The sequence below is a fragment of the Dermochelys coriacea genome, chromosome 8 (genome assembly GCF_009764565.3).
Source record: "Dermochelys coriacea isolate rDerCor1 chromosome 8, rDerCor1.pri.v4, whole genome shotgun sequence".
Lineage (NCBI taxonomy): Eukaryota > Metazoa > Chordata > Testudines > Dermochelyidae > Dermochelys > Dermochelys coriacea.
This window is the reverse complement of record NC_050075.1, coordinates 105,465,807-105,493,373: the sequence shown is the minus strand read 5'-3', so window position 1 is coordinate 105,493,373 and position 27,567 is coordinate 105,465,807. Positions and strand designations below refer to the sequence as shown.

Genomic DNA, 27,567 nt, shown 5'->3' with positions numbered 1-27,567 from the left:
CCCTCAGCCTCTCCTCATAAGTCATGTGCTCTAGACCCCTAATCATTTTCGTTGCCCTTCGTTGTACTCTTTCCAATTTATCCACATCCTTCCTGTAGTGTGGGGCCCAAAACTGGACACAGTACTCCAGATGAGGCCTCACCAGTGTCGAATAGAGGGGAACGATCACGTCCCTCGATCTGCTCGCTATGCCCCTACTTATACAACCCAAAATGCCATTGGCCTTCTTGGCAACAAGGGCACACTGCTGACTCATATCCAGATTCATATTCTGCACTGGCTACTTTGTGCTAGCTGCTATTGAAAGGTGTGGGGAGAAGAGAAGCACCTTATGCTCCCACATTCTCCTGCACTGTCACATAGGGCAAGTGAACATTTTACCCTGAATGACTATTTCATCATCTGATTTCAAAACACTCAGACTGTAATCAACTACTTAGACGGTAAGCTCTTTGGGGCTGGGACCATCTCTCTGTGGAGAGTGAGTGAGTGAGTGAGTGAATGAGTGTGTGTAGCACCTACCACACTGGGGCCCTTGTCCATGACTGGAGCTCCTAGTATTGGTACTACAAAAGCACCTATCATTCTTAGTTTTTAGGCACAATGAAGAGAATAGCATGCTAAACATTCAGCCTTAGGTTACAGGAGTTCAATCAGAATCTCATTTCCACACCTTGCCTCCCCAGTCCCTCCAGGTTAAACTCCTTGTGTTCACCACAAATGGGCAATTTGTGTAGCAGAGGTCACCCTGGGTGTGGCAAAATGTGAATGAAGACTCGTAAAACAGAACGTAATGAGATCTCCCATTAGAAAGTTAAATTAAAGCCTGACTTTTACATACTATATAGACTCCAGAAGTGTACAGCTGATTCCATATCATTGTAATATGAAGTGTGCGCTTCATAATACAACCATTTGCAGTTGTATCATTTACAATTTGATCACTTAGAGGGCAAAAACATGTTGACTATTAAGTTGTATTAATGGCTGATTGAGGAATTCTTCCACACACTCTCGACATTTCTCACCCCCCAAAAAGAAGGGTGTGAGCGGAAATGCATGATTTCAGTAAGTGTGACCATTCTGGATGTGACAGAGGAACCTCGTGAAGGTTGATTTGTAGAAATAATGACCTTTTATATCCTAAAACACGTCTGTATTTAAAAGCAAAATGATGCAAGGGACATGTAGTACTAGTTAAGCTAAGCTGCTTTTGAAGAAATGAATGATCCTTACTGTTCTCTTGTCTAACAGCTGACTGGTAAATTACAGGCAACCCAAGAAAAACAATATAGATAAGGGACTTTGCATAAGCTGAGCTATGAAAATCTGTTTCCTGTAACTGGGAGGAAAAAAATGGAACTTGCACCATAAATTCTGGTGTTCCACTGCTCTTGCCCCATATAATATCTGTCTTTACCATGGGAAAAAAAGTGAAAATGTGAATACTCTCTGGTTCATATAATGCAAAACTATGGTGAGATCAGAAACAGAGATTTTTGGATATCCAGTCTATAAAGTTGCTGCCTCTTCTCTCCTAAGGGCAATTACTTAAAAGAAAATCTGAAAATATATTTAAAAATATAAATATAAATATAAATATATATACATTCATATTTAAAAACCGTTAAAAGGTCAGAAATACAATCTGTTCAAGAAGTGACTGACATTATGCAGGCGAACTCTGAAATACACTTGATTAAACTAAGGCTATTGAGCTGCACCACACAGAGTTACAGCTTCATTCACAAAACAACGAAGCATGATATGCGATTCTGATCTTCCAGGACATTTAGATCCTAGACTCCAGCGGCTACTCCTGCACAAGTTCTGAGAGCTTGAAAATTTATTTTGTCCTTTGTGAAACAAAGAAGATTGATGATATATTGCTGGTAATAACGTTTATTATTGCAACATTTTTGCTCAGTTAAAAAAGTTGACCTTTGTGGCAAATACATACACTAACATTTCAATCAATCCAGATATCTAAAACAGGCTATGAAGTATCTATACTCCCTTTTCTTTCAAGACAAGAATCAAATGATGTGTACTAGGAACACAAGTCTCATGGCTTATGCAATATATCTGACAAAAGAAGCAGACTCAGATTATCCATTTTAGCTACTTGTATAGTGTGGAAGATAATACAGTACATCTAGGCAGTAGGAATTCTATAGTTAAATTTGTAAAACAGCTTCCAATAGAAGCTCACACACTAACTCACTCAGACACACAAAATCCAGACAACTTTGCTCCTCAAAAATTTACGTTTTCTTTTTTAAATGTGGAACCTCCATCTAAGAATCTTCAAACATTTCACAAAAAAAGAATGAATTTACCCTACACATCCATGACAGACGAAGGTCTTTTGGAAAAGAACAGGTTTTTTAAATGTATGTAAGTAAAGTCTGATGTTAATACAATGAGATGTTTGTGAGACAAAGTTGTTCTTTGTGGAAGGGAATGGTGAAGGCCACAGAAGAAAAATAACTGGCAAAAAAGCAGGTAGAATTCAGAAGTTTCAATGATGTTAGCCAGTTCTGATGGAATTTGTAAATTTTTTCAGCTAAACTGGTTGGGTCACAGGAGGTCTCAGTATCAAACCAGCAAATTATTTTATTCCAATTGTCTTATTTAATACATCTTTCCACATCCATTATGGTAAAAAATATAGTCTATATCAAAAGTAACCTACAGCAGGTTTTCACAAAGATCTTTTCGTTTTTTAAATACTAAAACCTTTAGTAAAATTGAAACAGCCATTTAGTGGGTGTTCACACACCCCCGTTTAGGCTGAAGAAGAATAGAAAGCAGTAAATGTGAAAACACTAAGATACTGATGTGACAGGTTTATTAAAAAGAAAAGTGAGACAAAAAATATAGCTAATTTTATCTGTTCATTTGGAAGGTATAAAAGCTAAAGTAAGATAAGGCCAATAAGATTTGACAGTGTCTCCATCAGAGAGAAACAAACGGGAAAAGATGCCATGTTCTGCAGCCTACTGTGAGCACTCAGATACTGCAGGAATAGGCAGCAGTTCAAAATCTTAGAAACAAGAACAAAATTAAAAACAATGAGAAACACTGGCTTTCTGTTTGGGAAATAAAGATGTTTCTACCCCTTAAATAGAACTGAAACAAGGCTTAGTAGCTATGAGGTCGTATAAACAGGCTAGATTTCTAAAACCCCACTCTATTAGAAACTGCCATGCAAGCAAAAAGAAACCAAGACAGTGTTGTTAATATATTTATAAGCAACATAAATTGTATCATTTAATCATTACCAAAGAATGCAACTTTTTTTTGAAAATCTGGAAAACAGGTTTAAAAGGACATAGCTCCACCAATCCAAATTCCTGGATAACATGTTCCTGTGGGTGCTGTATCAGGCAACAGTGAGCCTCCCAGCTAATCCAAACACTGCTGAAAAATAATTGTGCTGTGGTAATACAGGCAGCTGCTATTTAGAAGATACAACTACTTAGCTGGATTTAGAAATTCTTTGCCCCAAGTGAGATTCCATTTATCTGAATAGGCAGTAGACCTGCTTGCTGATCCATTAAGGATTATTCCTCTTGGTGAGATGCACTGTCTTCAGTGCTGAGAAAATGAGGGCTTATATAAATATACTTGTACCATGGCACTGAATATTTGTGGAGGGCAGGGTATGGATGTGACCCTAAGCACTCTGTAGTCAAACCCTACACACACTACTTCAACGACATTTGTACAAATCTCGTGAAGTATCGTCTGAAAACTCACCACCACATTGGTCATTAATATCATTGTGGAATATATATGATATATAACAATGCCACATGTGAAGTTATTATTGTCCTCTGATACAATGTTTTAAAGTCTTTATTTGAGCAAAGTAGAAACCGGCCTGCCCAGGTCTTGAATACAAATGAAGCTGGGTGACCAGGGACAATGGAATTGCAATTTATACATGCAGCAGACAGAACCAAAGGTCACAAGGTGGCTGGGGAGTCAGCATGTCTGGATCATAAAGAATTGCGTATTTATTTATCTAGCCAACCTGGACACCATCAGAGACAATGGAGGTACATTTACATTAAAAGGTAAAGAAAGCCATCAAGCTAACCAAGGGAAGAAATAATTATCAGTGGTGGATGCAGACTGCCTTTCTGCTTCTGGAAGCAGGGCCAATGAACTTCGAGAGAGATGCTTTTCAAAGGCTTACAGGACTATAAAGAGAGAGCAGTGTTATCTTTCACCTAAGTTGACAAGACAACAGCACTTCCTACTTCGGTGGAAGATCCTGACTGAGAGACAGTCAGCCATGCTGGATCAAGAGTAATTGATCAGAGAAACAATCCTAAACAAAGACTGCCTTGCTAGCTTGAAAACACACATCTAAAAGTCTAAAATTTCCTTTTATTTGTTGTGACCATTTCTAACTTTATTTCTTTTATTTGCTATCACTAAGCCTATATCCTGTTAACAAGCATGTTTATTTTAATCTAAACCAACCCAGTGCTGTGTTTAAATTGAAGTAACTTAACTCCAATTATTGTGGCAAGCTGCTGGGTGCTCGCTTTAAAGCAGCAAACTAACTTCACTATTTCTCTGAGTGGTCCAGGAAAGGACTGGACACTTCAAAAATTATTATTCTCCTGCTTTCCCCTAATATCAAAGGAGACAGCTGCTCTAGTGAGAACACATTGAAAGAACAGGATCATACACCATCTACAGCGCTGAAACGTACAAGCACAAGGTACACCAACCCGAGGGGGGGGGCAGCAGGGACAACAGTATACAAGGTTTACATTGAGGGAGGGATTAGAAAGGAAGTCTGCAAAGTGTCTCCTTGGTTTGAAGCTCTCTGAACTGTATATAAAACAAGACTCCCAAGAGATCTAGAAGCCTGTACAAAAATCAGGGCAGGGCTTTTGGGGGGGGGGGGGGAGAAAAATCAGGGTTATGGAGTGTGGGGGGGTTTCCATTTTTTTTTAAACTTACAATTTTAATATTTAAGAAAAAAACAGTTGTGGGGCTGGAGCCCAGGGCTGTACCTGGGCCCAGGCCAACGCGCACAGAGCGAGAGGAACAGCAAGGAAGCCAGGCGTGGAGTTGGGGCGCTTTCCCATTTCGGCCTCTGAGCCTCTGGCTGGCTGGCAGGCAGGCAGTTTTGGGGGAAGTTCAGGACTGAGGCTATGTTGGGATCACTTGGCTAGTAGTAACCAAGACTGGCGGAGACCAGTGTAACAGCAAGCTGCTGGAGTCAGAATTACTGAACCAGGGCTGCTTACGACACAGACTCAGTGCATGTTTGTATGCTGGTTGCAGGGCCAGCTCTAGGCACCAGCAAAACAAGCAGGTGCTTGGGGCGGCACATTTCTAGGGGCGTCATTCTGACGCCAGCCATGCTGCCCCTAGAAATGTGCCCCCGCTGCCCCAGCTCGCCTCCGCCTGCTCCGCTGAGCGCGCTGCCGCCACTCCACTTCTCCCCCCTCTCTCTCTCCCTCCCTCCCTCCCAGGCTTGCTGCCCGAAGCAGGTGTTTCAGGCAGCAAGCCTGGGAGGGAGCGAGAAGCCGAGTGGCGGCACGCTCGGGGGAGGCGGCGGTGGTGGAGCGGAGGTGAGCTGGGGTGAGGAGCGGTTCGTCTACCCCCCCGTTACTTCCTGCACTCCCCCCCACCCTTGCTCACCTCCGCTCCGCGGGCTCCCCTGAACGCGCTGCCTCTCCCTCGCCTGAGAGGGAGCGGGGAGAAGCGGAGTGGCGGCGTGTTCAGGGGAGCAGGCGGAAAGGAGGTGAGCTAGGGTAGGGTGTTGTGGAGGGGAGACGCAAGAAGCAATGGGTGGGGGAAGCAGCATGCTCAGGGAGGAGGCGGGGCCGGGGATTTGGGGAAGGAGGTTGGGAAGGGGCAGAGCCAGGGGCGGCGGGGGCATGAAAAGAAAGCAGGGGCAGCCAAACATTTTTTTTGCTTGAGGTGGCAAAAATCCTGGAGCTGGCCCTGGCTGGTTGGGAGCTACAGCAGCAGAGCATTTTAAGGCACCCAAGGTAACCAGGCAGGAGATGACAACCTTTAACTGGTCTGGATTGCACCCCAAAAATGTGACAACAAACACAGGGAATGACTTCACTAAATCTGCACTAAAATCTTCCATAGTTGTACTAGACGCTACTAAATAAAAATCCATTTTGACAACTTTTTACTGTTGACAATGTAAATCCATATCACATTTTAGTCCAAAGGTAAGGCATCTCAAATAGCCCTTTTTCAGCTTCATAAATTTTTATTTATATTTATGTATGTTACATCAGTATGTGCAAACCATTTCTAAAAATTGTTTTGAGGATCCAGGTAATAGGGGAAAACAAGCCTGTTAAATCATTTTCTGACTCCCATCTTTTAATTACTAATCATTGTTCAGCATAAACATATTGAGTGTGCTAAAAAAAACAATGCCAGCAGTCAGCTTATTGTAACATACTCAAATCACAAGTTATTCCACTGATGGGAGGGCTTGACGGGGACCAACTGAAGCAAAAGGAAATAGATTGGCATTATATTTCAAGGATGCTGAATTTATATGTGCGAGCAGATGAAAGAAATTCTCCTTCAAGAAAGCTCAAACGACACACATACGCAGACTTTATTTTAGTTTTATTACATTTGCAGACAGTGGGGTTTAATCAATGAGTCAATCTGCCTGCATGTTCGCTGCCAAACACACAGCAATACTTTGAAGTGTTCCCATGAGGACATTTAAGACATGAGCTAAGACTTTGTGTCTAGAACATTTTTATATATAAAAGGTCCCTAAAGTACTTATTAAATAAAGAAGTATTTTTCATGCAAACAGTAGTGATATTAAAGCCTGAAATTCAATCACATACTGAAAAAGCACTAATCTAAAAGACAGCACAGGAGAGGAAAGACTTGGGTTAACAGACTGCTCCATGGCGAGCACTGTAGAACACAGAGCAGGACAAAAGAGCATTGATCTCACAAGGATCAGAGAGTCCTATAGATTGCCTTGGGTAGGAATTCCTGGATATGATGCATGTCAATATCAGCAACCAAGACTTCTCTCCTACGTTTCTCTTTAAGGGTTAACTTGAAACCATCTATTGAATGATGTAAGTTAGGGCCCACAAAATGATTATGCAAAAATGGCACCTTCTTACTCAAGAGATATATTCCCAGTGTGTGTTCAGAGTCATGCCTGATGACTTTAATGACAGAACTAAGTTGATACTGCTTTTTATTTCCGTTAGCTCCACAGTGCCAATATAGCTACAAGAGAAGGTGACAAAATATATTGAAAAATATCCCCTGGAGAGATGAACAAGTGGCTCCATTTTTGTTTTATGTTTGTGTGCGCGCAGAGATAATCCATAGGGTAGCACTGGCAATTTCTCATTTTCCTTAAGGGTACATTTGTGTTGGAGACCCAAAGATTCTATTTTTATAGATTCTCATGTTCAACATGTACATGAGGTCACCGGGGTGACAGCAAGGCAGCTTGGGCTGCATTATCTCCAACTGGTGGAGACTCAGTTTTAACTTTGCCCTGAGCCAGCAAGCTACCACAGCTGGGTCAGATGAAGTGGAGAGTTTGGGCAGCGGAATCTTTTAATATTGGTGACGATATGCAAGACACAAAGAACACAGCTAGACTACTTATTCCATGCCCAGAGCCAGGGGCAACAAATGATTCTATAGCCAGGAATTTCCAGCAATAAGGATTGGGCAATACAGCCAGCAGACAAGCATAAGCAGAATTTCAACCAAATGAAATTAATATTAGTGATGACAGTGATTTTATCAGTAAAGAAAAAACAAGTAACTTTATATTAGAATATTTAAGCTAAGTGTCAGTTAACAGGAATGCTTGTGAAAAGAAGCCACCTAATTTAGTGTCAGACAAAAGGTAGAACAATTAACATCAATGAGATAAAGAGGTTTCTGGCTACTAACTACACCAGGAAGACAGGTTAATGTGGAGAGGACAGAGATATAATTTTGCAAACTACTTCCTAGGAAAAAGATCCTCCCAACCACACAAAAACCCCCACACAGCATGGCTCTCAAAAGGTTTCAGTCTGCAGAACACAAGGAAGAGGGCCATCTGATGATGTACAGATCATAGTTTGAAAGCACTGCCATAAAACAATTGCTTTTTACAGCACATCAGAGCTTATAAGAGATGAGGTGACTTATATTTACCTATTATGTAAGACCAAAGTTCACCTGAGAGTCAAGTGAAGAAGCTGCATTAGTTAAACATTGACCACAGCACAATTAGGTTTGATATCATGAGAGAGAACACCTTCCCCAGCAATAACAAAGGAAGATGACAGAACGAGGAGTAATGGTCTCAAGTTGCAATGGGGGAGGTTTAGATTGGATATTAGGAAAAACTTTTTCACTAAGAGGGTGGTGAAACACTGGAATGCGTTACCTAGGGAGGTGGTAGAATCTCCTTCCTTAGAGGTTTTTAAGGTCAGGCTTGACAAAGCCCTGGCTAGGATGATTTAACTGGGACTTGGTCCTGCTTTGAGCAGGGGGTTGGACTAGATGACCTTCTGGGGTCCCTTCCAACCCTGATATTCTATGATTCTATGATTCTATGATAAGAGAATTTTAGGGGACAGATTTAAAAAGTGATGAAGAAAAGAGTGTTAAAAGCAAGCTGAAGCACAGAATAGTCTTTAAATCCCTGGAATGGAAAAGTTACATATTCAAAAGACTTAAAATTTACTAGGAAAGAACGGTTCTCTTTAAATCCAAATATAAGAATCCTAGAAAGTCATCCCAGAAAACCCTTCAACATAAACATACTATTGTAGAACATTCTCCTAATGACAGGATCTACATCTGATGGTGCTCCAGGCTACTGTTAGAGGAGACTTACGTGTGGTTTTTCCCCTCAGCACTATATATTACAAAAGCAAATGCATGTCAGATATGAATACATCCATGAACAAAAAAAGTTTTAAACAGGATTAACAGCCTGTAGGCTCATTTCTTACAACAATGAATTAGAGGCACAGATGGTGTATAGACATCTGTACAAAAATATATAAATGAAAAGGAGTAAAGTAAAATACACATGGTTAAACAGAGTAGCACTTCATGTTATTAGCTGGGGGACAGAGAGGAACAACTTTTTAAAAGGTGGAAATCTGCCGCAATCATCCTTAGGAGACTGGAAAATACACTGTGCCAGGGCGGGCTCAATTCTGAAATAAAACCGAAGAGGACAAAACACAAAATATCAATTACCTAAAATAGAAAGAAAAAAAAACAATCGGCACGGAGTAAGTGTGAGAGAGATGAAGAACTGGCAAAGTGAAATACTATTTTTATATTGGTATTTACTGCAGACAATGAAGAAATTCCTATTTCAAGGGCACTTTCCAGTAGGGAAGATAAAGTCAGCAATTTTAATAGACAGTGACTTTTCCCTAAGGAGGAAGCCTCAAATCAAGCAATTCGAAAAATTTCAGTGAATTCTACTCTGAAAAAGTGAACATACATCAGAATTGGTGAGCTGAATAAGAAGGGGTCATTTTTACATAATCAGAGTTGTATGTCCTTACCTAAGGTGTGTGGGAGGGAATAAAGATTTATCACTGTCAGCCCTGCAGAACCACTGGCAGAGCAAACTGGAATATCTTCTGGTTCACATATAAGCAACAGAATTATTGTTCCATTTCAGAGCCATCTGTGCAACACCATTGTTTTCAAATTATTCATAAATTAATAGGCCAGAAGGCAACATCAGATCATCTAGTCAGACCTTCTATGTCACAGGACATTTCATCCAGTTACCCCTGTATCTAGACCCAATAACTTGTGCTCTCACTGACACCTGTGAAACCCCACCAAAAGCAGCAGAGCTACTTAGATGTAACTGAACGCAGCATTTGGCCAACAGATTCTCTATTACTGATGATGACAAAGCACAAGCCAGAAAAGAAACAGGTTGACTTTCAGAGCAAGTTTGTAGGACTGTGTAGCGGGGTGGTTATCCGCTCCTGTCCTGTGGGGCTTAAAAGCCAGCTCGGGGAGAGAGCCAGGGCTGAGAGCAAGAAAAGCTAGGCTGATTGGGGAAATGGCCGCAGCTGGGCCTATAAAGGGGCTGCTAGGCTGAAGCTTAGCCAGTCTCTCTCTGCATTCAGAGAGGGAAGGGCCGGGCTGCAGGGACCTGAGGGAGTACCTAAGATTGGAGCAGGGCTGAGGGGGAAAGGCCTTGGGAGCAGGGGAGCTCTGGCCTGGAAACCCCCAGGCTGCAAGACCTAGATTAGGGCCCATTAGGTACTGGGGTTGCAAGGGGGCAGCACACATGTAGACAGAGGCAGCAGGTCCAAATCTCCTCACCTGTGATGAGTGGCTGATCCCAGGGCAGACTGCAGTGTGAGTGGGGCTAAGCGATGACTGGCAATAGCCAAGACTGAGGTGACGTGGGGGTAAGTGGGTGGGGGTTCCCCAGGGAGGGGAGACCCTCAGGGATTGTTGGGGTTTACTGCCAGGGGGCAGCACCCCAGTGGGAGATGGCACTGGGTCCTGGGAAGGACTGGGGCCAGTGGTAAGGTGGCTCACCAGATGGCAGAGGATGCTCCAGAGGCGGACGAGCTAGTTCCCAAGGACAACCAGCAGGAGGCGCCGCCGGGTGAGTCCAGCTCTATTATAGACTAGCAATTAGAACATTCATCTGTTTTGCAAACTTGATATGGAAAGCACTGAGATACACTGACTGTAAAACAAAGTCTCTTCCAAATTGTATTCCAGTGCAACTCTATCAGCTGCCCAGGAGGACCACACACCACACAACTGAGTATTCAGAATGAAATGAAGTGAGGAATATTCTTTATAAAAGTTATTGTTCCCAAAGAACTGAAAAGTTGCCCACATGATGCCACTAAAAATATAAATAAAAAAGAGAACCCCAACAGAAATGCTGGGAATTAGACCATTGAGCCCTACTTTGGTAAAGAAAAAACGGACTGAGAGTCTGATTAAGGGTAGATTAGTACAACACTTGGATAAGTATAATCTAATAAGGTGAAACCAGCATGGCTACTGTAAGAAAAAAAACTGTGCCTCTCTAAACTGTTATTTGGAAAAAAATAATAAAATAGATTGACGTGAACTGGTGGGGTACTTCATGGGGATTTTCAAACAAACACTTCTGATGAGTGTTCCTCATGAGTGATTAAGGGGGAAAAAAATGAGGTAAAGGGGTAAGGTATATTGCCTTGCATTAATAATTAATTAAGAGTTGTTCCAAAGAACAGTAAAGTTAACAATGAGTACATTCCAGGGTTTGATACTGGGACCTGAGTTATTTAAAAATATGGAAGAGGAAACTGTCATTTCAATTTAATAAGTATTACAGGTTGAGACATTCTCTGAGTATTTTGCTGAGTAATGGTTCAATAAATTAACCATGTGTAAACGTAAAGTAAGGCACATTGGCAAAATGAGCCTACACTACTTACAAACACTGACAGGCTCTGAGCTTGATGGGTTCTCATGGGAGACTTCAATCACCCTGATATCTGCTGGGAGAGCAATACAGCAGTACATAGACAATCCAGGAAGTGTAGGGGACAATTTCCTGGTGCAAGTGCTGAAGGAACTAACTAGGGGCAGAGCTCTTCTTGACCTGCTGCTCACAACTGGGAAGAATTAGTAGGGGAAGCAAAAGTGGATGGGAACCTGGGAGGCAGTAACCATGAGATGGTAGAGTTCAGGATCCTGACACAGGGAAGAAAGGAGAGCAGCAGAATACGGACCCTGGACTTCACAAAAGCAGACTTTGACTCCCTCAGGGAACTGATGGGCAGGATCCCCCTGGGAGAACAACATGAGGGGGAAAGGAGTCCAGGAGAGTTGGCTGTATTTTAAAGAATCCTTGCTGATCTTAAACACAAAAAAGCAGCTTACAAGAAATGGAAGATTGGACAAATGACCGGGGAAGAGTATAAAAATATTGCTCGGGCATGCAGCAGTGAAATCAGGAAGGCCAAATCACACCTAGAGTTGCAGCTACCAAGAGATGTTAAGAGTAACGAGAAGGGTTTCTTCAGGTATGTTAGCAACAAGAAGGAAGTCAAGGAAAGTGTACTTGTGGCACCTTAGAGACTAACAAATTTATTAGAGCATAAGCTTTCGTGAGCTACAGCTCACTTCATCGGATGCATTTGGTCCCTTACTGAAAGAGGGAGGCAACCTAGTGACAGAGGATGTGGAAAAAGCTAATGTACTCAATCCTTTTTTTGCCTCTGTCTTCATGAACAAGGTCAGTTCCCAGACTACTGCACTGGGCAGCACAGCATGGGGAGGAGGTGACCAGCTCTCTGTGGAGAAAGAAGTGGTTCAGGACTATTTAGAAAAGGTGGAAGAGCACAAGTCCATGGGGCCGGATGCGCTGCATCCAAGAGTGCTAAAGGAGTTGGCGGATGTGATTGCAGAGCCATTGGCCATTATCTTTGAAAACTCATGGCGATCGGGGGAAGTCCCAGACGACTGGAAAAAGGCTAATATAGTGCCCATCTTGAAAAAAGGGAAGGAGGATCCTGGGAACTACAGGCCAGTCAGCCTCACCTCAGTTCCTGGAAAAATCATGGAGCAGGTCCTCAAAGAATCAATTCTGAAGCACTTAGAGGAGAGGAAAGTGATCAGGAACAGTCAGCATGGATTCACCAAGAGCAAGTCATGCCTGACTAATCTAATTGCCTTCTATGATGAGATAACTGGCTCTGTGGATGAGAGGGAAGGAGTGGACGAGTTGTTCCTTGACTTAAGCAAAGCTTTTGACACTGTCTCCCACAGTATTCTTGCCAACAAGTTAAAGAAGTATGGGCTGGATGGACTATAAGGTGGATAGAAAGTTGGCTAGATTGTCGGGCTCAACGGGTAGTGATCAATGGCTCCATGTCTAGTTGGCAGTTGGTATCAAGTGGAGTGCCACAAAGGTCAGTCCTCGGGCCGGTTTTGTTCAATATCTTCATAAATGAACTGGAGGATGGTGTGGATTGCACCCTCAGCAAGTTTGCAGATGACTCTAAACTGGGAGGAGAGGTAGATACGCTGGAGGGTAGGGATAGGATACAGAGGGCCCTAGACAAATTAGAGGATTGGGCCAAAAGAAATCTGATGAGGTTCAACAAGGACAAGTGCAGAGTCCTGCACTTAGGACGGAAGAATCCCATGCACTGCTACAGACTAGGGACCGAATGGCTAGGCAGCAGTTCTGCACAAAAGGACCTAGGGGTTACAGTGGACGAGAAGCTGGATATGAGTCAACAGTGTGCCCTTGTTGCCAAGAAGGCCAATGGCATTTTGGGATGTATAAGTAGGGGTACTGCCAGCAGATCGGAGGGATGTGATCGTTCCCCTCTATTCCACATTGGTGAGACCTCATCTGGAGTACTGTGTCCAGTTTGGGACCCCACACTACAAGAAGAATGTGGAAAAATTGGAAAGAGTCCAGCGGAGGGCAACAAAAATGATTAGGGGACTGGAACACATGACTTAGGAGGAGAGGCTGAGGGAACTGCGATTGTTTAGTCTGCGGAAGAGAAGAATGAGGGGGGCTTTGATAGCTGCTTTCAAGTACCTGAAAGGGGGTTCCATAGAGGATGGATCTAGACTGTTCTCAGTGGTAGCAGATAAGTAAAGGTCTCAAGTTGCAGTGGGGGAGGTTTAGGTTGGATATTAGGAAAAACTGTTTCACTAGGAGGGTGGTGAAACACTGGAATGTGTTACCTAGGGAGGTGGCGGAATCTCCTTCCTTAGAAGTTTTTAAGGTCAGACTTGACGAAGCCCTGGCTGGGATGATTTAGTTGGGGATTGGTCCTTCTTTGAGCAGGGGGTTAGACTAGATGACCTCCTGAGGTCCCTTCCAACCTTGATATTCTATGATTCTATGACTCCCCAAGGAAAAACTTCAGTCATCATCATAGCTCAGTCAGGATGTCTGCCAGGATGTTATGATGCTCATCATCTATACAGTATACCCATGTTGTTTGGGTACACTGTGCAGATCATCATCACATATTAGATTCTAACAATGTCATGGCCTCAGCTGAAGCAGGTTTCAGAGTAGCACCCATGTTAGTCTGTATTCGCAAAAAGAAAAGGAGTATTTGTGGCACCTCAGAAACTAACATTTATTTGAGCGTAAGCTTTCGTGACCCACAACTCACTTCATCGGATGCATTCAGTGCCTCTTGCTGGTCACCTAACCTTCAGGAAAGTATGCCTGAGACTGAAAAGGAACCAAGGGTGCAACCATAATAGCTGTTTAGAAGTATTTGGAAATGACATATGACAAACTATTGCAAAACTTGGATAATTTACCCTTGAAAGGAGAAGTATTAATCAGGGCAGACTAATTTAATTCTAGTTTCTATTCTTCAGTCCTGAAGCTTGATTATTATGTTTTCACAATAGTTTTAACCTATGCACATTAAGACAGTAAGTAGACATCAAATCTCTTCCTTCATATCAGTTGATTTATTGTAGGGACAATTACGTTATGAAGATTTTCACGTTTGTGTGAGGAAACAGTTATTGCTTATTACTGGATGCAAAATGCCAAACTAGGTAATATGCTCTAGTATGAAAAATCCTATTTTAAAATTAGACTATCTTGTCGATCCATAAAGTTCCAGTTATACACAAAACCCTTTAAAAAAACGTTCTTAGGAATCTTCTCTCACCCTCTTACTACCCAACAGAAAAAAACCCAGCACCTTAAGATGTTTGGATGAGAGAGCCTGTTCATGAGCTGGATCTCTTTCAGAAGATTTGCTCGGTTACTGCTCAGCATGTTCATCTTCAAAGCCATCACCTGGTCTGAAGTTTTGTGTCTCACCTACAGAATAAAAGCAAAATGAGCAAATGACATTTTGATGGCAGGAAATGTAAGGTCAATGAGCCATTAACAGAGTAGCATATGACAAGCAGCAGGATATAATGCCTTCATGTCTGAAACAAGTTGATAACTATGCCATCTCTAGCCTATAACATGACTTTCCATTACCAGAGTGCTTGAGTACCTCCCAAGTATTTAAAAAACATTTCTCCCCCTTCTGTCACTATTTGTAGGAGAAAAGGCTTGATAAGTTTAGAGGGTTTGCTTGCTTCTTCATATTTGTATGAGCAAGCATAAAGAAACTGAAGAAAAAGTACACTGAAGAAATGCATTTTTTTTATTTAGTTCCAAATGTAGTTATTTCCATGGTCACTCAGTCTCTTTTTAAATATGGAACGCTTCCCAAATTTGTGTGTCATCCTTGCACAGGGGCCATGCTAATCTTCTCTGTATCGTTCCAATTCTCTTGAGGGAGGGAGTTCCACACTCTAAATCCCGTGAAAGTTGTCTCCAATGCACAATAGCCCCTCCTCTACCAGGTGATGACAGTTTCATTGTTCCTGTGGAAGGCTGCTGTCATGAGAAATCATGGTGACTGATGATCTTCCAGAGGTGATTTGGAAGCTAGCTAGAGCCAACCCTACAGAGGTCTTTGGATATCAGGACAGAGACAGAGAGAGGAACTCTTCATCTATATTGCAAAGCAGCTCCATTTTGTTACACAAGTTCTCTCCACACACACCCCCGCACGAGATTTTGGCTCCATTCCCACTTCTAATTACTAGAAGTTTTGAAAAAAAGGTTAAGCTTTTACTTTTTTTGCACAAGAAAACACACACAGAAAAACCACACAAACTGATGAATGGGAGTAGAAAGCAAGATCAGCCATGTATTCCTGCCTGACCCCCCCCCCCAAATCTATTACCAAGCAATAAACAAATTCTCCTTTACATCATCAAATTCTACAACCATTCCTCTTACATTGCTAATGGCACATTGTCAAGGTAAAAATCTTGAGTTGTAACAAGTGTTTACCTGTGTCACTACACAACAGATATTAAGAGAAAATGCTAACAATCCAATTCGTCATCATTTATGCTTTCTACTTTTCACATCTCTCAGGTTGGGAAACGAAAATCCATTTCACTTTCAGATAATCAGTCTGTGTGGTACTGGAGCAGTGGTGGGCAACCTGTGGGTCGCACGCTGCCCATCAGCATAATCTGCTGGCAGGCCGAGACAGTTTGTTTACTTGACTGTCCGCAGCTTCCAGTGGCCCCGATTCCCTGTTCCCAGCCATTGGGAGCTGCAGATAGTTAATATAAACAAACTAACTGTCTCGTGGCCCGCCAGCAGATTACCTTGACGGGCAGTGTGCGACCCGCGGGCTGCCCACCACTGCTCCAGTACCACACAGGCTGGTTATTAGGAACTAAGCCAAAAGCCAAATCTGACAACTTGAATGTTACTTCATATAGCTGGCTCTGCAAAGCTCTGCAGTGAGCTTACAATTACTGTGATATATTCTACACCTCAGGTCGAATAAGTTTTACCCAATATTTCTTTGGCAAACCAAATTAAATTTTACAACTAATGAAAAAGAAATACAATTTTTATTACTTTGTAAATCTATTCATTATATGCTTTAACAGAAAAATGAAGGTTGTTTTTTTTTTGTTACGTTTGTCTCCACCAGGCACTGTAAATTTAGAATCAAGAGCCCACAATACAGTAGGTATGGGGTTTTTTTTACAATTCATTTATTGATACAGAACTGTGCGTATTTCCCCTTCATTAGCTTGTTCTTGGTCAAATGAAGAAAGCAAAGAGGGATTAGTGTCTTATTTTGAGAGAAAACACACAGTTTGATCAGAGGGCTATTGTTCCAGACTTTGGCATTAGATATAAGCAGGCACAGCCTGGGGGTGGGGGTGGGGGGAGGAGTTAATTTTATACCTAATTCAGCAGAATGTTCTACATAAAACTGCCCTGAAACACCTATGAGCAAACTCAGATTCAGACTCAGAAGTGGCAATTAGGAGGGGTGTGGGAGTAGAAAAGAAACCTAGGGAGTTAGTTTAATTTTTCATTGTGGTATAAAAATCATGACAAAGCCAAGATAAGGAAAGCAACAAGGTGTGTTGAGACCGCATAGGGCTGAGTGTCAATTCCCAAATGCTAATGTCAGCTCTTTCACAGCTCTTCATTGGCTAGCTCTAGGCAAGTCACTTCACCTCTACACTTCAATCTCCACACCTATAAAACAAGGATGATTAAACTTACCTACCTGCCCGGGGTGTTGAGAACTTTAAATTTGTGGAGCACTCTGAAGATGTCCACGTACTACTCAGTATCATCTCACCACCCAGGTTAAAGCATCTGCTAAATATTCCCTCGATTGCTCTGGTTTTACAACGTATAGCCAAAACATTTATATTATAATATTATTATATTTATATAATTATATTACAATATTTACATAAGCTACAGAAATTTTAATGGCAGGTTTCAGCAGCCGTGTTAGTCTGTATTCACAAAAAGAAAAGGAGTATTTGTGGCACCTTAGAGACTAACAAATTTATTTGAGCATAAGCTTTTGTGAGCTACAGCTCACTTGATTAGATGCATTCAGTGGAAAATCCACTGAATGCATTCGATGAAGTGAGCTGTAGCTCATGAAAGCTTACGCTCAAATAAATTTGTTAGTCTAAGGTGCCACAAATACTCCTTTTCTTTTTAGAAATTTTAATAGAAGTTAAAACAGCTGAGTTTTTGCACCAGTACTTTGATAAGAGAAAACACAAGCTATCCCTTCTCTAATAGGTCACAGCACAAGATTTGGCCTCAAATGCACACCATCATCTCTCTCCATTGCATACAAAACTAGTCATGAGGTGCCCCCAAAATAATTTGTTGATCTCCTTTTCAGAATCTGCATGGGGAATTTAAAGAGGAAACATTTCTATCAAAAAAAAAAGTTTTGCTTTGAAAGCATTTCCCCTGCATTCCTTTTTAATCATTGAAAACATTTGTGTGTTTTTTTAAGAAGCTTCTCCTTCCTCTTTGAGCCTGCAGTGAAGTCATGATCCTGTGTTTAGGATACCAGTCCATTGCTACAGAAGTGACTGATATCACAAATACAGATTTAGGATTTTGCCAGAGCCTCAGATGAGAGAAGATTGCCATTCCTTTGTACCTAATTTTGTTATAAAAATCATGTAACTGATAGTAGAATGGATGCATCTAAATTTGCATCTTCCTGAAGGCCATTCTATAGTGCCTCAATGACATTTTAATTTTAAAAAGTTATAAATAAATTTCTTAACACAATTTTATGTTAAGTATTTTTATGATACAGCCTCCAAGTTGGTTAGTTTTCTTGGTGGAGTGCCACAATTTAGCCACACAACTCCCAATGTTATAAACATCTGGAGTTACAGTACATCCATCCCATGAAACATCTTCCAGTACACTGAACTGCACACTGGGAACGGAGGGGAAAAAGTGTATTACCACCACCACACTGACGCGGACAGTCTACATGAGCTCAGATCAATGTCCCTGTAACATTCATCTTTCCGACACACATGCGAGCCCAACAACACAATCAGCTGTCTCGAGATGATCAAACATACCAAGACCAGTTTCTATCAGAACCGTCTGTCCTCTCACTAACCTTTACCATATCTTCAAAACACTCACCCACCCACAACAGTCCAACAAACAGAAGGCCTAATCAAGCAATTCAGAAAAGAGAATCATAGAATCATAGAATCATAGAATATCAGGGTTGGAAGGGACCCCAGAAGGTCATCTAGTCCAACCCCCTGCTCAAAGCAGGACCAAGTCCCAGTTAAATCATCCCAGCCAGGGCTTTGTCAAGCCTGACCTTAAAAACCTCTAAGGAAGGAGATTCTACCACCTCCCTAGGTAACGCATTCCAGTGTTTCACCACCCTCTTAGTGAAAAAGTTTTTCCTAATATCCAATCTAAACCTCCCCCATTGCAACTTGAGACCATTACTCCTCGTTCTGTCATCTGCTACCATTGAGAACAGTCTAGAGCCATCCTCTTTGAAACCCCCTTTCAGGTAGTTGAAAGCAGCTATCAAATCCCCCCTCATTCTTCTCTTCTGCAGACTAAACAATCCCAGCTCCCTCAGCCTCTCCTCATAAGTCATGTGCTCTAGACCCCTAATCATTTTCGTTGCCCTTCGTTGTACTCTTTCCAATTTATCCACATCCTTCCTGTAGTGTGGGGCCCAAAACTGGACACAGTACTCCAGATGAGGCCTCACCAGTGTCGAATAGAGGGGAACGATCACGTCCCTCGATCTGCTCGCTATGCCCCTACTTATACATCCCAAAATGCCATTGGCCTTCTTGGCAACAAGGGCACACTGCTGACTCATATCCAGCTTCTCGTCCACTGTCACCCCTAGGTCCTTTTCCGCGGAACTGCTGCCGAGCCATTCGGTCCCTAGTCTGTAGCGGTGCATTGGATTCTTCCATCCTAAGTGCAGGACCCTGCACTTATCCTTATTGAACCTCATTAGATTTCTTTTGGCCCAATCCTCCAATTTGTCTAGGTCCTTCTGTATCCTATCCCTCCCCTCCAGCGTATCTACCACTCCTCCCAGTTTAGTATCATCCGCAAATTTGCTGAGAGTGCAATCCACACCATCTTCCAGATCATTTATGAAGATATTGAACAAAACGGGCCCCAGGACCGACCCCTGGGGCACTCCACTTGACACCGGCTGCCAACTAGACATGGAGCCATTGATCACTACCCGTTGAGCCCGACAATCTAGCCAGCTTTCTACCCACCTTATAGTGCATTCATCCAGCCCATACTTCCTTAACTTGCTGACAAGAATGCAGTGGGAGACCGTGTCAAAAGCTTTGCTAAAGTCAAGAAACAATACATCCACTGCTTTCCCTTCATCCACAGAACCAGTAATCTCATCATAAAAGGCGATTAGATTAGTCAGGCATGACCTTCCCTTGGTGAATCCATGCTGACTGTTCCTGATCACTTTCCTCTCCTCTAAGTGCTTCAGGATTGATTCTTTGAGGACCTGCTCCATGATTTTTCCAGGGACTGAGGTGAGGCTGACCGGCCTGTAGTTCCCAGGATCCTCCTTCTTCCCTTTTTTAAAAAACTACTCATCTGCTGATGACAGAAAGCTGGACCTGACTGACAGAAGATGGCTAGAGTTTTAAATAGAAGCAATTTGGAATTCTCTCCTCGCCTCCCAACTTCTTCACATCCACTGTCAAGGTCAAAGTATATCCTAAGCATTTGGGATGGAAAAGAAGAGTGTTTCAATTTACTACATCCACAATAGTTTCTTTAAACTTTTCTTTTCTATACTTGATATATTCGTCAATGGCACAAACATGCTCCATCACTTTTGCACACAGATAGGCACTAGCCACAAACCATTAAAATCCACCATCTGAGAGGCATCCTATTTCCCTGTTCTATTGTCACTACAAGAAAAACTAAAAATTCCCACATAAAAGGTCCATCACAGCGATCCTCCCGTGCTATGTACTCTAGTCCATAAGGTCACGCACATTAATATTGGAAGTATGCCAGCGTGTTCCACTTATATGAATAACAGGAACCCTGCACCTTTCCCTCAGTACCCTGCTGTGAAAGGGCTTACATAAACATGGATGTTTTGCCAGCTGGCAAAAATCAGAAAATCCCAGTGCAACCAGCCCAGCGTATCTTCATCCAGAACAGAAAGCTCACAGATCATTTTAAACGTGCTTGAAAAGTTGTGAGGTCTAAGACGAAAGAGAAATATTTTCATGCCAGTGTAGTCTTGCCACCTGTTTTTCTACTGGAAAAACCACAGAATGACGACGACTCACATTGACATAGCCCTTGCATCCAGAAGGAAAGCAAGGCCTGACACTTCACAAATGACCCAAGAAAAAAAAAATCACTGCAATCAACAAGAAGTGCAGTCATTATCTAGTTTTATTCTGTCTTGGCTGTTAGCCTACGGGCACGTCTTCACTGGCAACATTAAAGCACTACAGTGGCAGCGCTTTAGCTTGTTTATTTGCAGCATAAAAAAATCCACCTCCACAAGGGGAATAGCTCCCAGCACTGATGCACTGTCTACACTGGCACTTTACAGCGCTGAAACTTGCAGCGCTCAGAGGGGTGTTTTTTCACACCCCAAGAGAGAAAGTTACAGTGCTGTAAAGTGCCAATGTAGACAAGCCCGTAGTATCTGAACACCTTTATTATCTTGTAATTAAGTACCCTATTTAACTGCAATACATCAACAATTTAGCATAGGAAGTTTTAAAAGAACAAACAAACAATTAGAGAAGTTTCCATGTGGCTAATAACGTTAATATTTATGTAATTAATTGAAGCTTTTTTTTTTTTTTTTAAAGTTTCTCACTAAACATTTTTTTAAATAGTGTGGCCCTAAATTTTTTAAGACTGAAATGGCTGTTCTGCTCCCTCTTGACGTTGACGAAGATCTTTTCAGCCAGGAAGAAGCTGACTGACTAAACGGGAAAAAACTCAAAAAATAATGTTTTTTGCTAATTTCTTTCAGTCACAGTAATATTAAGTCTTACTTGTAACAGCAACAGGTACAAAGTTTTCTAGACAGAAATGTGATGTTCAAGTTGATATTTTAAAGTTTTTTCAAGTCTACCACAAATCAGAGATTTTACTAGATCAGATAAAGTTATTGGATTCTCTCTTTCTGCTGTGTGGTGGCTGCTTAAGAGAAACATTCAGCGATGTCCAAACTGTCCCTAGCCTCTGTTTGCCAGAGGCTGGGAATGAGCAACAGGGGATGGATCACTTGATGATTAACTGTTCTGTTCACTCCCTCTGGGGCACCTGACATCAGAAGACAGGATACTGGGCTAGATAGACTTTTGGTCTGACCCAGTATGACCGTTTTTATGTTCTTATGATGGTACATGTGGACCACTAAATACACATCTCAGTAACCTCTCTCTAAGCTTTCATGGCCCACATAATAATCAAACAATTGATTTTGGATATCAGTCTCAAAAAGTTTGTGCCACCACTGTTCTCTTCCCCTCCGCCTGTAACATTCTGGGGGTGCAATCCAGACCAGTGAGCGGTTGTGTCACCGCCTGCCCCATAACCCTAATGTGCCTTAAAAAGCTTTACTACTATGCCTGCCTGGGACATTCAGAGTCAGCAACAAGCAAGCCTAAGTCTCTGTGTGCTGTGCATCCCTGGATTGGCTACTGACTCCAGCAGCCCGCTACAGCACAACAGCCCTAACCTGGCTTCCATGCACTGAGTGTCTATCGCTGCAGCAACTCTGACCCCAGCACCATATTCCCATAACTTTTAACACACACTGCATACATATATTATGCAAGAATATTAATGATCTGTGAGTTATTAGCTTTCCAACAACATATTACATGACACCTTTTAGATACAGATTGTAACCATAGAGAGTTGGGGCTCACTAAATTGGTCAGGCCTGCTGAAACCTGATGTCAGTGAGCCCTTGGCCCTGGGATGCTCTTAGGATCTCACACACCCCATTCCACTTGGCCTACAGTTTCTCCTATGCCTTAGCAGCTCAATTCCGGAGCACTGCTCCTTCCTATCTGTCAGAGGTATGTACATATGGTACAAAGTGCAAGAAAACATCCCTCCCAAACAAAACAGGCACTGAGAGTGCCCATCGCTGAGTGGCACTGAACGGTCAGATCAGGGAAAGATTCTTAATCCCAGAGATTTTGCCTCTGCCATTTTGATAGAGCCTCGGTATCAGGGGAGAGAGGGGTTGGGGTTCCTAGCCTAAAAACCAGAACCTGACTAAAATAAGAAATTTGGCAAATGGGTGTCAGTGTTATCAACGGGCAACAAGACCAGTCAACCAGCACAGCACCAGGAGGACACAGCAAGGATTCTGTCTCACTGCCATGGGCAGCAAGGAGGAACTGAGGGAAAGTCAGACTCACTCAGCACCTCATGCTCTTGGGCAGGGAGTGCAAGGACATCTAGGCCATAGGCACAGCCCTAATGGACACTGCAGGCCAAAAGACTCCAATCTCACACGCATGAGCCTCATATGTGGACAATAACTTGAAGAACCACCCATGTTCCAATTTCATTTGCAATCTGTAAGCAACAGGACTGTTAAGGATCCTAATGGAATTCTTCAGCTGCTGAAGCTGTTGACTCATGAATGTCATTGTAAAGGAGAAAAATGCCTTGGATGGGAGGTCTCCATTGAACATCTGGATGCTACAGAAAATAGCCCTGGCAGTTTACAGTAGTAGATAGAATTCTTCCCTCAAGCTCGATAATGAATCATTGTCCCAGGATGATATTAAGGGGATCACAATTTTACTCAATGAGCTGAGTAAAACTGAGGTCATCACTACTTGTGGTCATTAAAGAGCCCATATGTATATTTTATATTTAGTATTTGTTTTGCCTCTCAGTGTCCTGGCCAAATTCCCCTGAATTCCCACTACAGTTCCATCTGGATACAGCAATATATTTCACTGCCTGCCCTAAGTGTTTGCATAGTGTTGCTGTGTACTGTTGTTAACAGTGGCTGCATTTCAGTGATAGGTCATGGGATCCCTCTATATCTTTCACCTGCCTCAAAGAGGTTATGGAACTATCTGAATGTTGAAAGGCATTAAAGAAATATAAAACCATTATCAGTTCAAAGGGCATCCAGATCAGGCAGACGGACTGGTTCCTTTCCTCAAATATCACTTCATGTCAACATGCAAAAGCCCTTTGCTTATTTTGTAGTATTCTTTCTACACATCTTCCTTAACGCTTACATTTTTAAAAATTCTAATTATTAGTTATATCCTAACCCTTCCACTACTTCTGTGAGTGAGGGACAACGCACAATAAAAGATACTCTGTGAGGTACTGGGTGTGTGTAGGTCTTGATGGGCAAAGAGTGTTTTTTCCATCAAGGTATTTCCATCAGGTTAGCATAAAGCAACTGAAAAGCCTGAATTTTAACAGGGTTTTTCACTTGTTAAACTAACTCAACTGAGCTAATATGATGGCAAAATGTACCCTATTTTTCCCCTTAAAACAAAGCCAAGGAGGATAATTCAGTATAGCTGGTGAGACAGATGAGCAAGGCTACAATTCAAATTACACAGAAAACAGCGAAGTGGTCAAATGCAGATTCTGCTTTCAGAACCAGATCACTTTACACCACTCCCCTAACTTAATCTGAAATAGTCCAATCACCTTCTGGCCACGTTGCAAAGCTCCCTTTTTTTCCACAAGCATCTGAAAATGGGAGTGCAGTGGATTGGAAATTGTAAGGGAGGAGAATTGTTGGAGGGAGAGGAGATTAAGTTGCATGATGTGCTGGTGGTGATGGTTATTATACTGAACTCTACTGCTACAATTAACTTATTCATAGACTTTAAGGCCCGAAAGGATCATTTGATCATCCACTGATCTCTTGTATATCACAGGCCATTCAATTTCACCCAGTTACCCCTATACTGAACTCAATAACACTTGTATTTGACTGAAGTACATCTTCCAAAAAGGCATCCAGTGTTGATTTGAAGACATCACCACTTCCCTTTGAAGTTTGTTCCAATGGCTAATCATCCTCTTAAACATTTGTGACTCATTTCCCATTTGAATTTGTTTGATTTCAGCTTCCAGTCATTGGTTCCTGTGCGCCTTTTCTCTGCTAGACTGAGGAGCTCTTTAGTACTCAGTATTTTCTCCCTGTGAAGATACCTATGCACTGTGAATCACGTCACCTCTCACTCTTTTTTGATAAACAGATTGAGCTTTACGTCCCTCATTGTAAGGCATTTTTTCTTCAGCCCTCAATTCATTTTTGTGGCCGTTTTCTGCTCCCTCTCCAATTTTTCAACATCATTTTTAAAACGTGGACACTAGAAATCTACACAGTATTCCAGTACTTACATACATCACAAATAATATGCTATGTCAAGGGTACTAACAGTATGTGAAAAAGGTGCCCTCTTAACATTTATATAAATCTATATAAAATAAATAAAGTCCTTTACACTAGTTAAACGGACTTATGCAAGACCCACAAATATCAAGGGTATTGTACATCCTCACCTCTACATTTTAAGCTGTGTTTGGAGACTGCCTACTCCATCAGTTACACTAATTCAGGCTAACTCAAAGAACATTCCTCAATGCAACTAACAAATTCATCTTCCTAGTACAGGCCTAGTCCTTCTGAGCAGCACTAATCACATGTCAGAAAATGATAGAGAGACCCTTTAGATTAAGTAGTGACAAGTGGAAAATGCAGATGTGGGTTTGAGGTTTCCTGTGTGATTTAGCTGACTTAGCTGATATCAGCTGACTTGTACTGCAGTTCTGCCTTTATTTTTACCCACTATTAGAAGTGCTTTGTTGTAGGTTATTAGTTTGCTTGAAAAGAAACCTAGGGAAGTTACACCTGTATCTCTGGATGAAAGCAAAACAGAATCTGTCCTGTTGTAGATCTGCATGACCAGTCCTTCAAACATTTTGACAGAATTGCCAAGTCTTCCACAAATAGGACAAAGCATGGACAGGTCACCAAACAGAGAAAATATGCAGGGTCCCTTTACATATAGATATACCAGAAAGCAACATATCAGCGTCCTTCATATAGCATCTCAGAAATGCCTCCTTAGCATTTGTATGTGACTACGTTAATTGCCTGCAGATATAGAGTTTTGCAAAGTTAGGTGCACGCATATGAAGCAGTAGAACATAATGTACAAAACAGGTTTCAGAGTAGCAGCCGTGTTAGTCTGTATTCACAAAAAAGAAAAGAAGTACTTGTGGCACCTTAGAGACTAAAATTTATTTGAGCATAAGCTTTCATTAGCTACAGCTACAGCTGTATGCACGCATCCGATGAAGTGAGCTGCAGCTTACAAAAGCTTATGCTCAAATAAATTTGTTAGTCTCTAAGGTGCCACAAGTACTCCTTTTCTTTTTTGTATAATGTACAAATGTGACTCTGCTCAGTAACTGCAAATGGGGAAAGAAAAAATGTCTGAGATATGAGTGTAGGCAAGGGTTTTTCACTGCTTGCCTCTTATTTTTCAGTCTTATTTCTAAGCATAATCAAATAATTTCTGAGGTTTTTGTTGGAGATGGGGACTTTAACAAACCTTTACTGCTGCTGATGTAGAAGACTGCTTATTTGCATCACTAGTTCCACTCATGATTAATTATTAGAGTCAGCTCCCTAGGTGAATGGCTGAAATCAATACTTTTCTACAAGAAAATCTTCCCTCAATATCTGAGCTCCTGTGTTTGACAGTTACAGCAGCAGCTAAGAACCAACTTTAAGGAGAGAGCAACAAATAAAGAGTTTAGACGATATAAATGATAGAAATTGGTTAGGAAGCCACTCTCTGCCCAATGGCTCTCCTTACAAGGTTTTAATTTTACTTTGGAAAGGCGATATGAAGCAAGGGAGGTATAAGAAAGATACATCACCTGCTGCATTTATAATGACCATGGTAGGTGGAAAAGAAAGCATATTTTTTATTATTAAGTCTGTACAAACAAAAACATAGCAAAGGCAAAACTGAAAAGAGCTGTTATATCAAGTGGCCAATACAAAGACTAGTTCTTAGGAGAAACTAAATGCAGTAGTGTCTAATGTACTAAAAAGGTCAAGAAAAAAAAAAGTCCGCTTAGTATGCTGCAAGTCCAGAAAGCCAAAAATATGAACTTGCATAAGCAGCATGAAACAAGCTGCAGTTACAAGTAGTTAGCATCAGTAAACCTCATATCCCAACAGCTAATATGCTCAAAACCAGCATTTTTACTGCCTTCATCTATAAAGTGAAAATTATACACAAGTACTCTTCTTAATGATTGTGCGTGAATATTATCACCACCTTCAAGAACGCAACCCTGGCTTCAAATGTGGAAACAAAACGGGGTGGGGGAGGAAAGCGTGGTAGAGGTTTTTAAAACATACAACCATACAACTCAGTATTATACACTGGGTCAAATTCATCCTATAATCTCATTTAAATCAGTTACAATTAAACTAGTTATGGATTTGTCTCATTACAGTTTAGGCTTTTGCAATAACTTGTTTTCAAATGCTGTAGTAATCCCAACATCTAAGATTTTATTATTCACATTTAAAACTTTAAATATAATTCTAAAAATCACAAAATGATACATTTACTCTGAACTCCCAGAATCTCCTTTTTAGTAGGTTGGTTTTTGTTTTTTGTTTTTTTTAAAGCCTTTAAATTAATTCAGTGCAGCTTAAAGGTGCTGGCTTGACCACCCTGGAGACTGAAGTCCTATTTATGCAGAGAACAGGTGCCACACAGACAGCGGCCATGAAAGCTTTATCACCCAGCCAATGTGACCACCTCCAGTGATGACAGTGCAGTTCAGTCTCCATGTCAATTCCATCTTTGGCCTTTCTGATGAGACTGTCAACAATGTGCAGACTTGTATTTATATTTAAAACATGCTGAAGGTTCAAATGGTTTATTGTTTACTTACCTGCCAACAGGCAAGGTTAATTAAAGATTCCAGGTTTGAAGCGTGCTCCCTGAAATGTGCCCCGTCAGTGGTTTCCAAACTCTTTCCTCTTCGAATAGATTGGGGCTAGATATCCTCTCACTCCTCCCACCCATGTCTTCTTGTACCGTACCCCTAGTTCACAT

The 27,567-nt window shown here is 41.7% G+C and overlaps 1 protein-coding gene and 1 non-coding gene across 5 annotated transcripts in view; both read right to left on the bottom strand.

Annotated features, from left to right (window-relative positions):
- Positions 1–27,567, bottom strand: part of TESK2 (testis associated actin remodelling kinase 2) — a 123,354-nt gene that overhangs the window by 67,482 nt on the left and 28,305 nt on the right. For all 4 annotated transcript variants that reach the window (XM_038413354.2, XM_043491137.1, XM_038413353.2 and 1 more), the window contains exon 3: positions 14,736–14,857. In XM_038413354.2, coding sequence (XP_038269282.1) covers positions 14,736–14,857 — 122 coding nt within the window. The remainder of the gene's footprint in view (positions 1–14,735; positions 14,858–27,567) is intronic.
- Positions 15,242–15,346, bottom strand: LOC119860848. Its single transcript, XR_005294664.1, has one exon. It is a non-coding gene; the product is annotated as a U6 spliceosomal RNA (small nuclear RNA).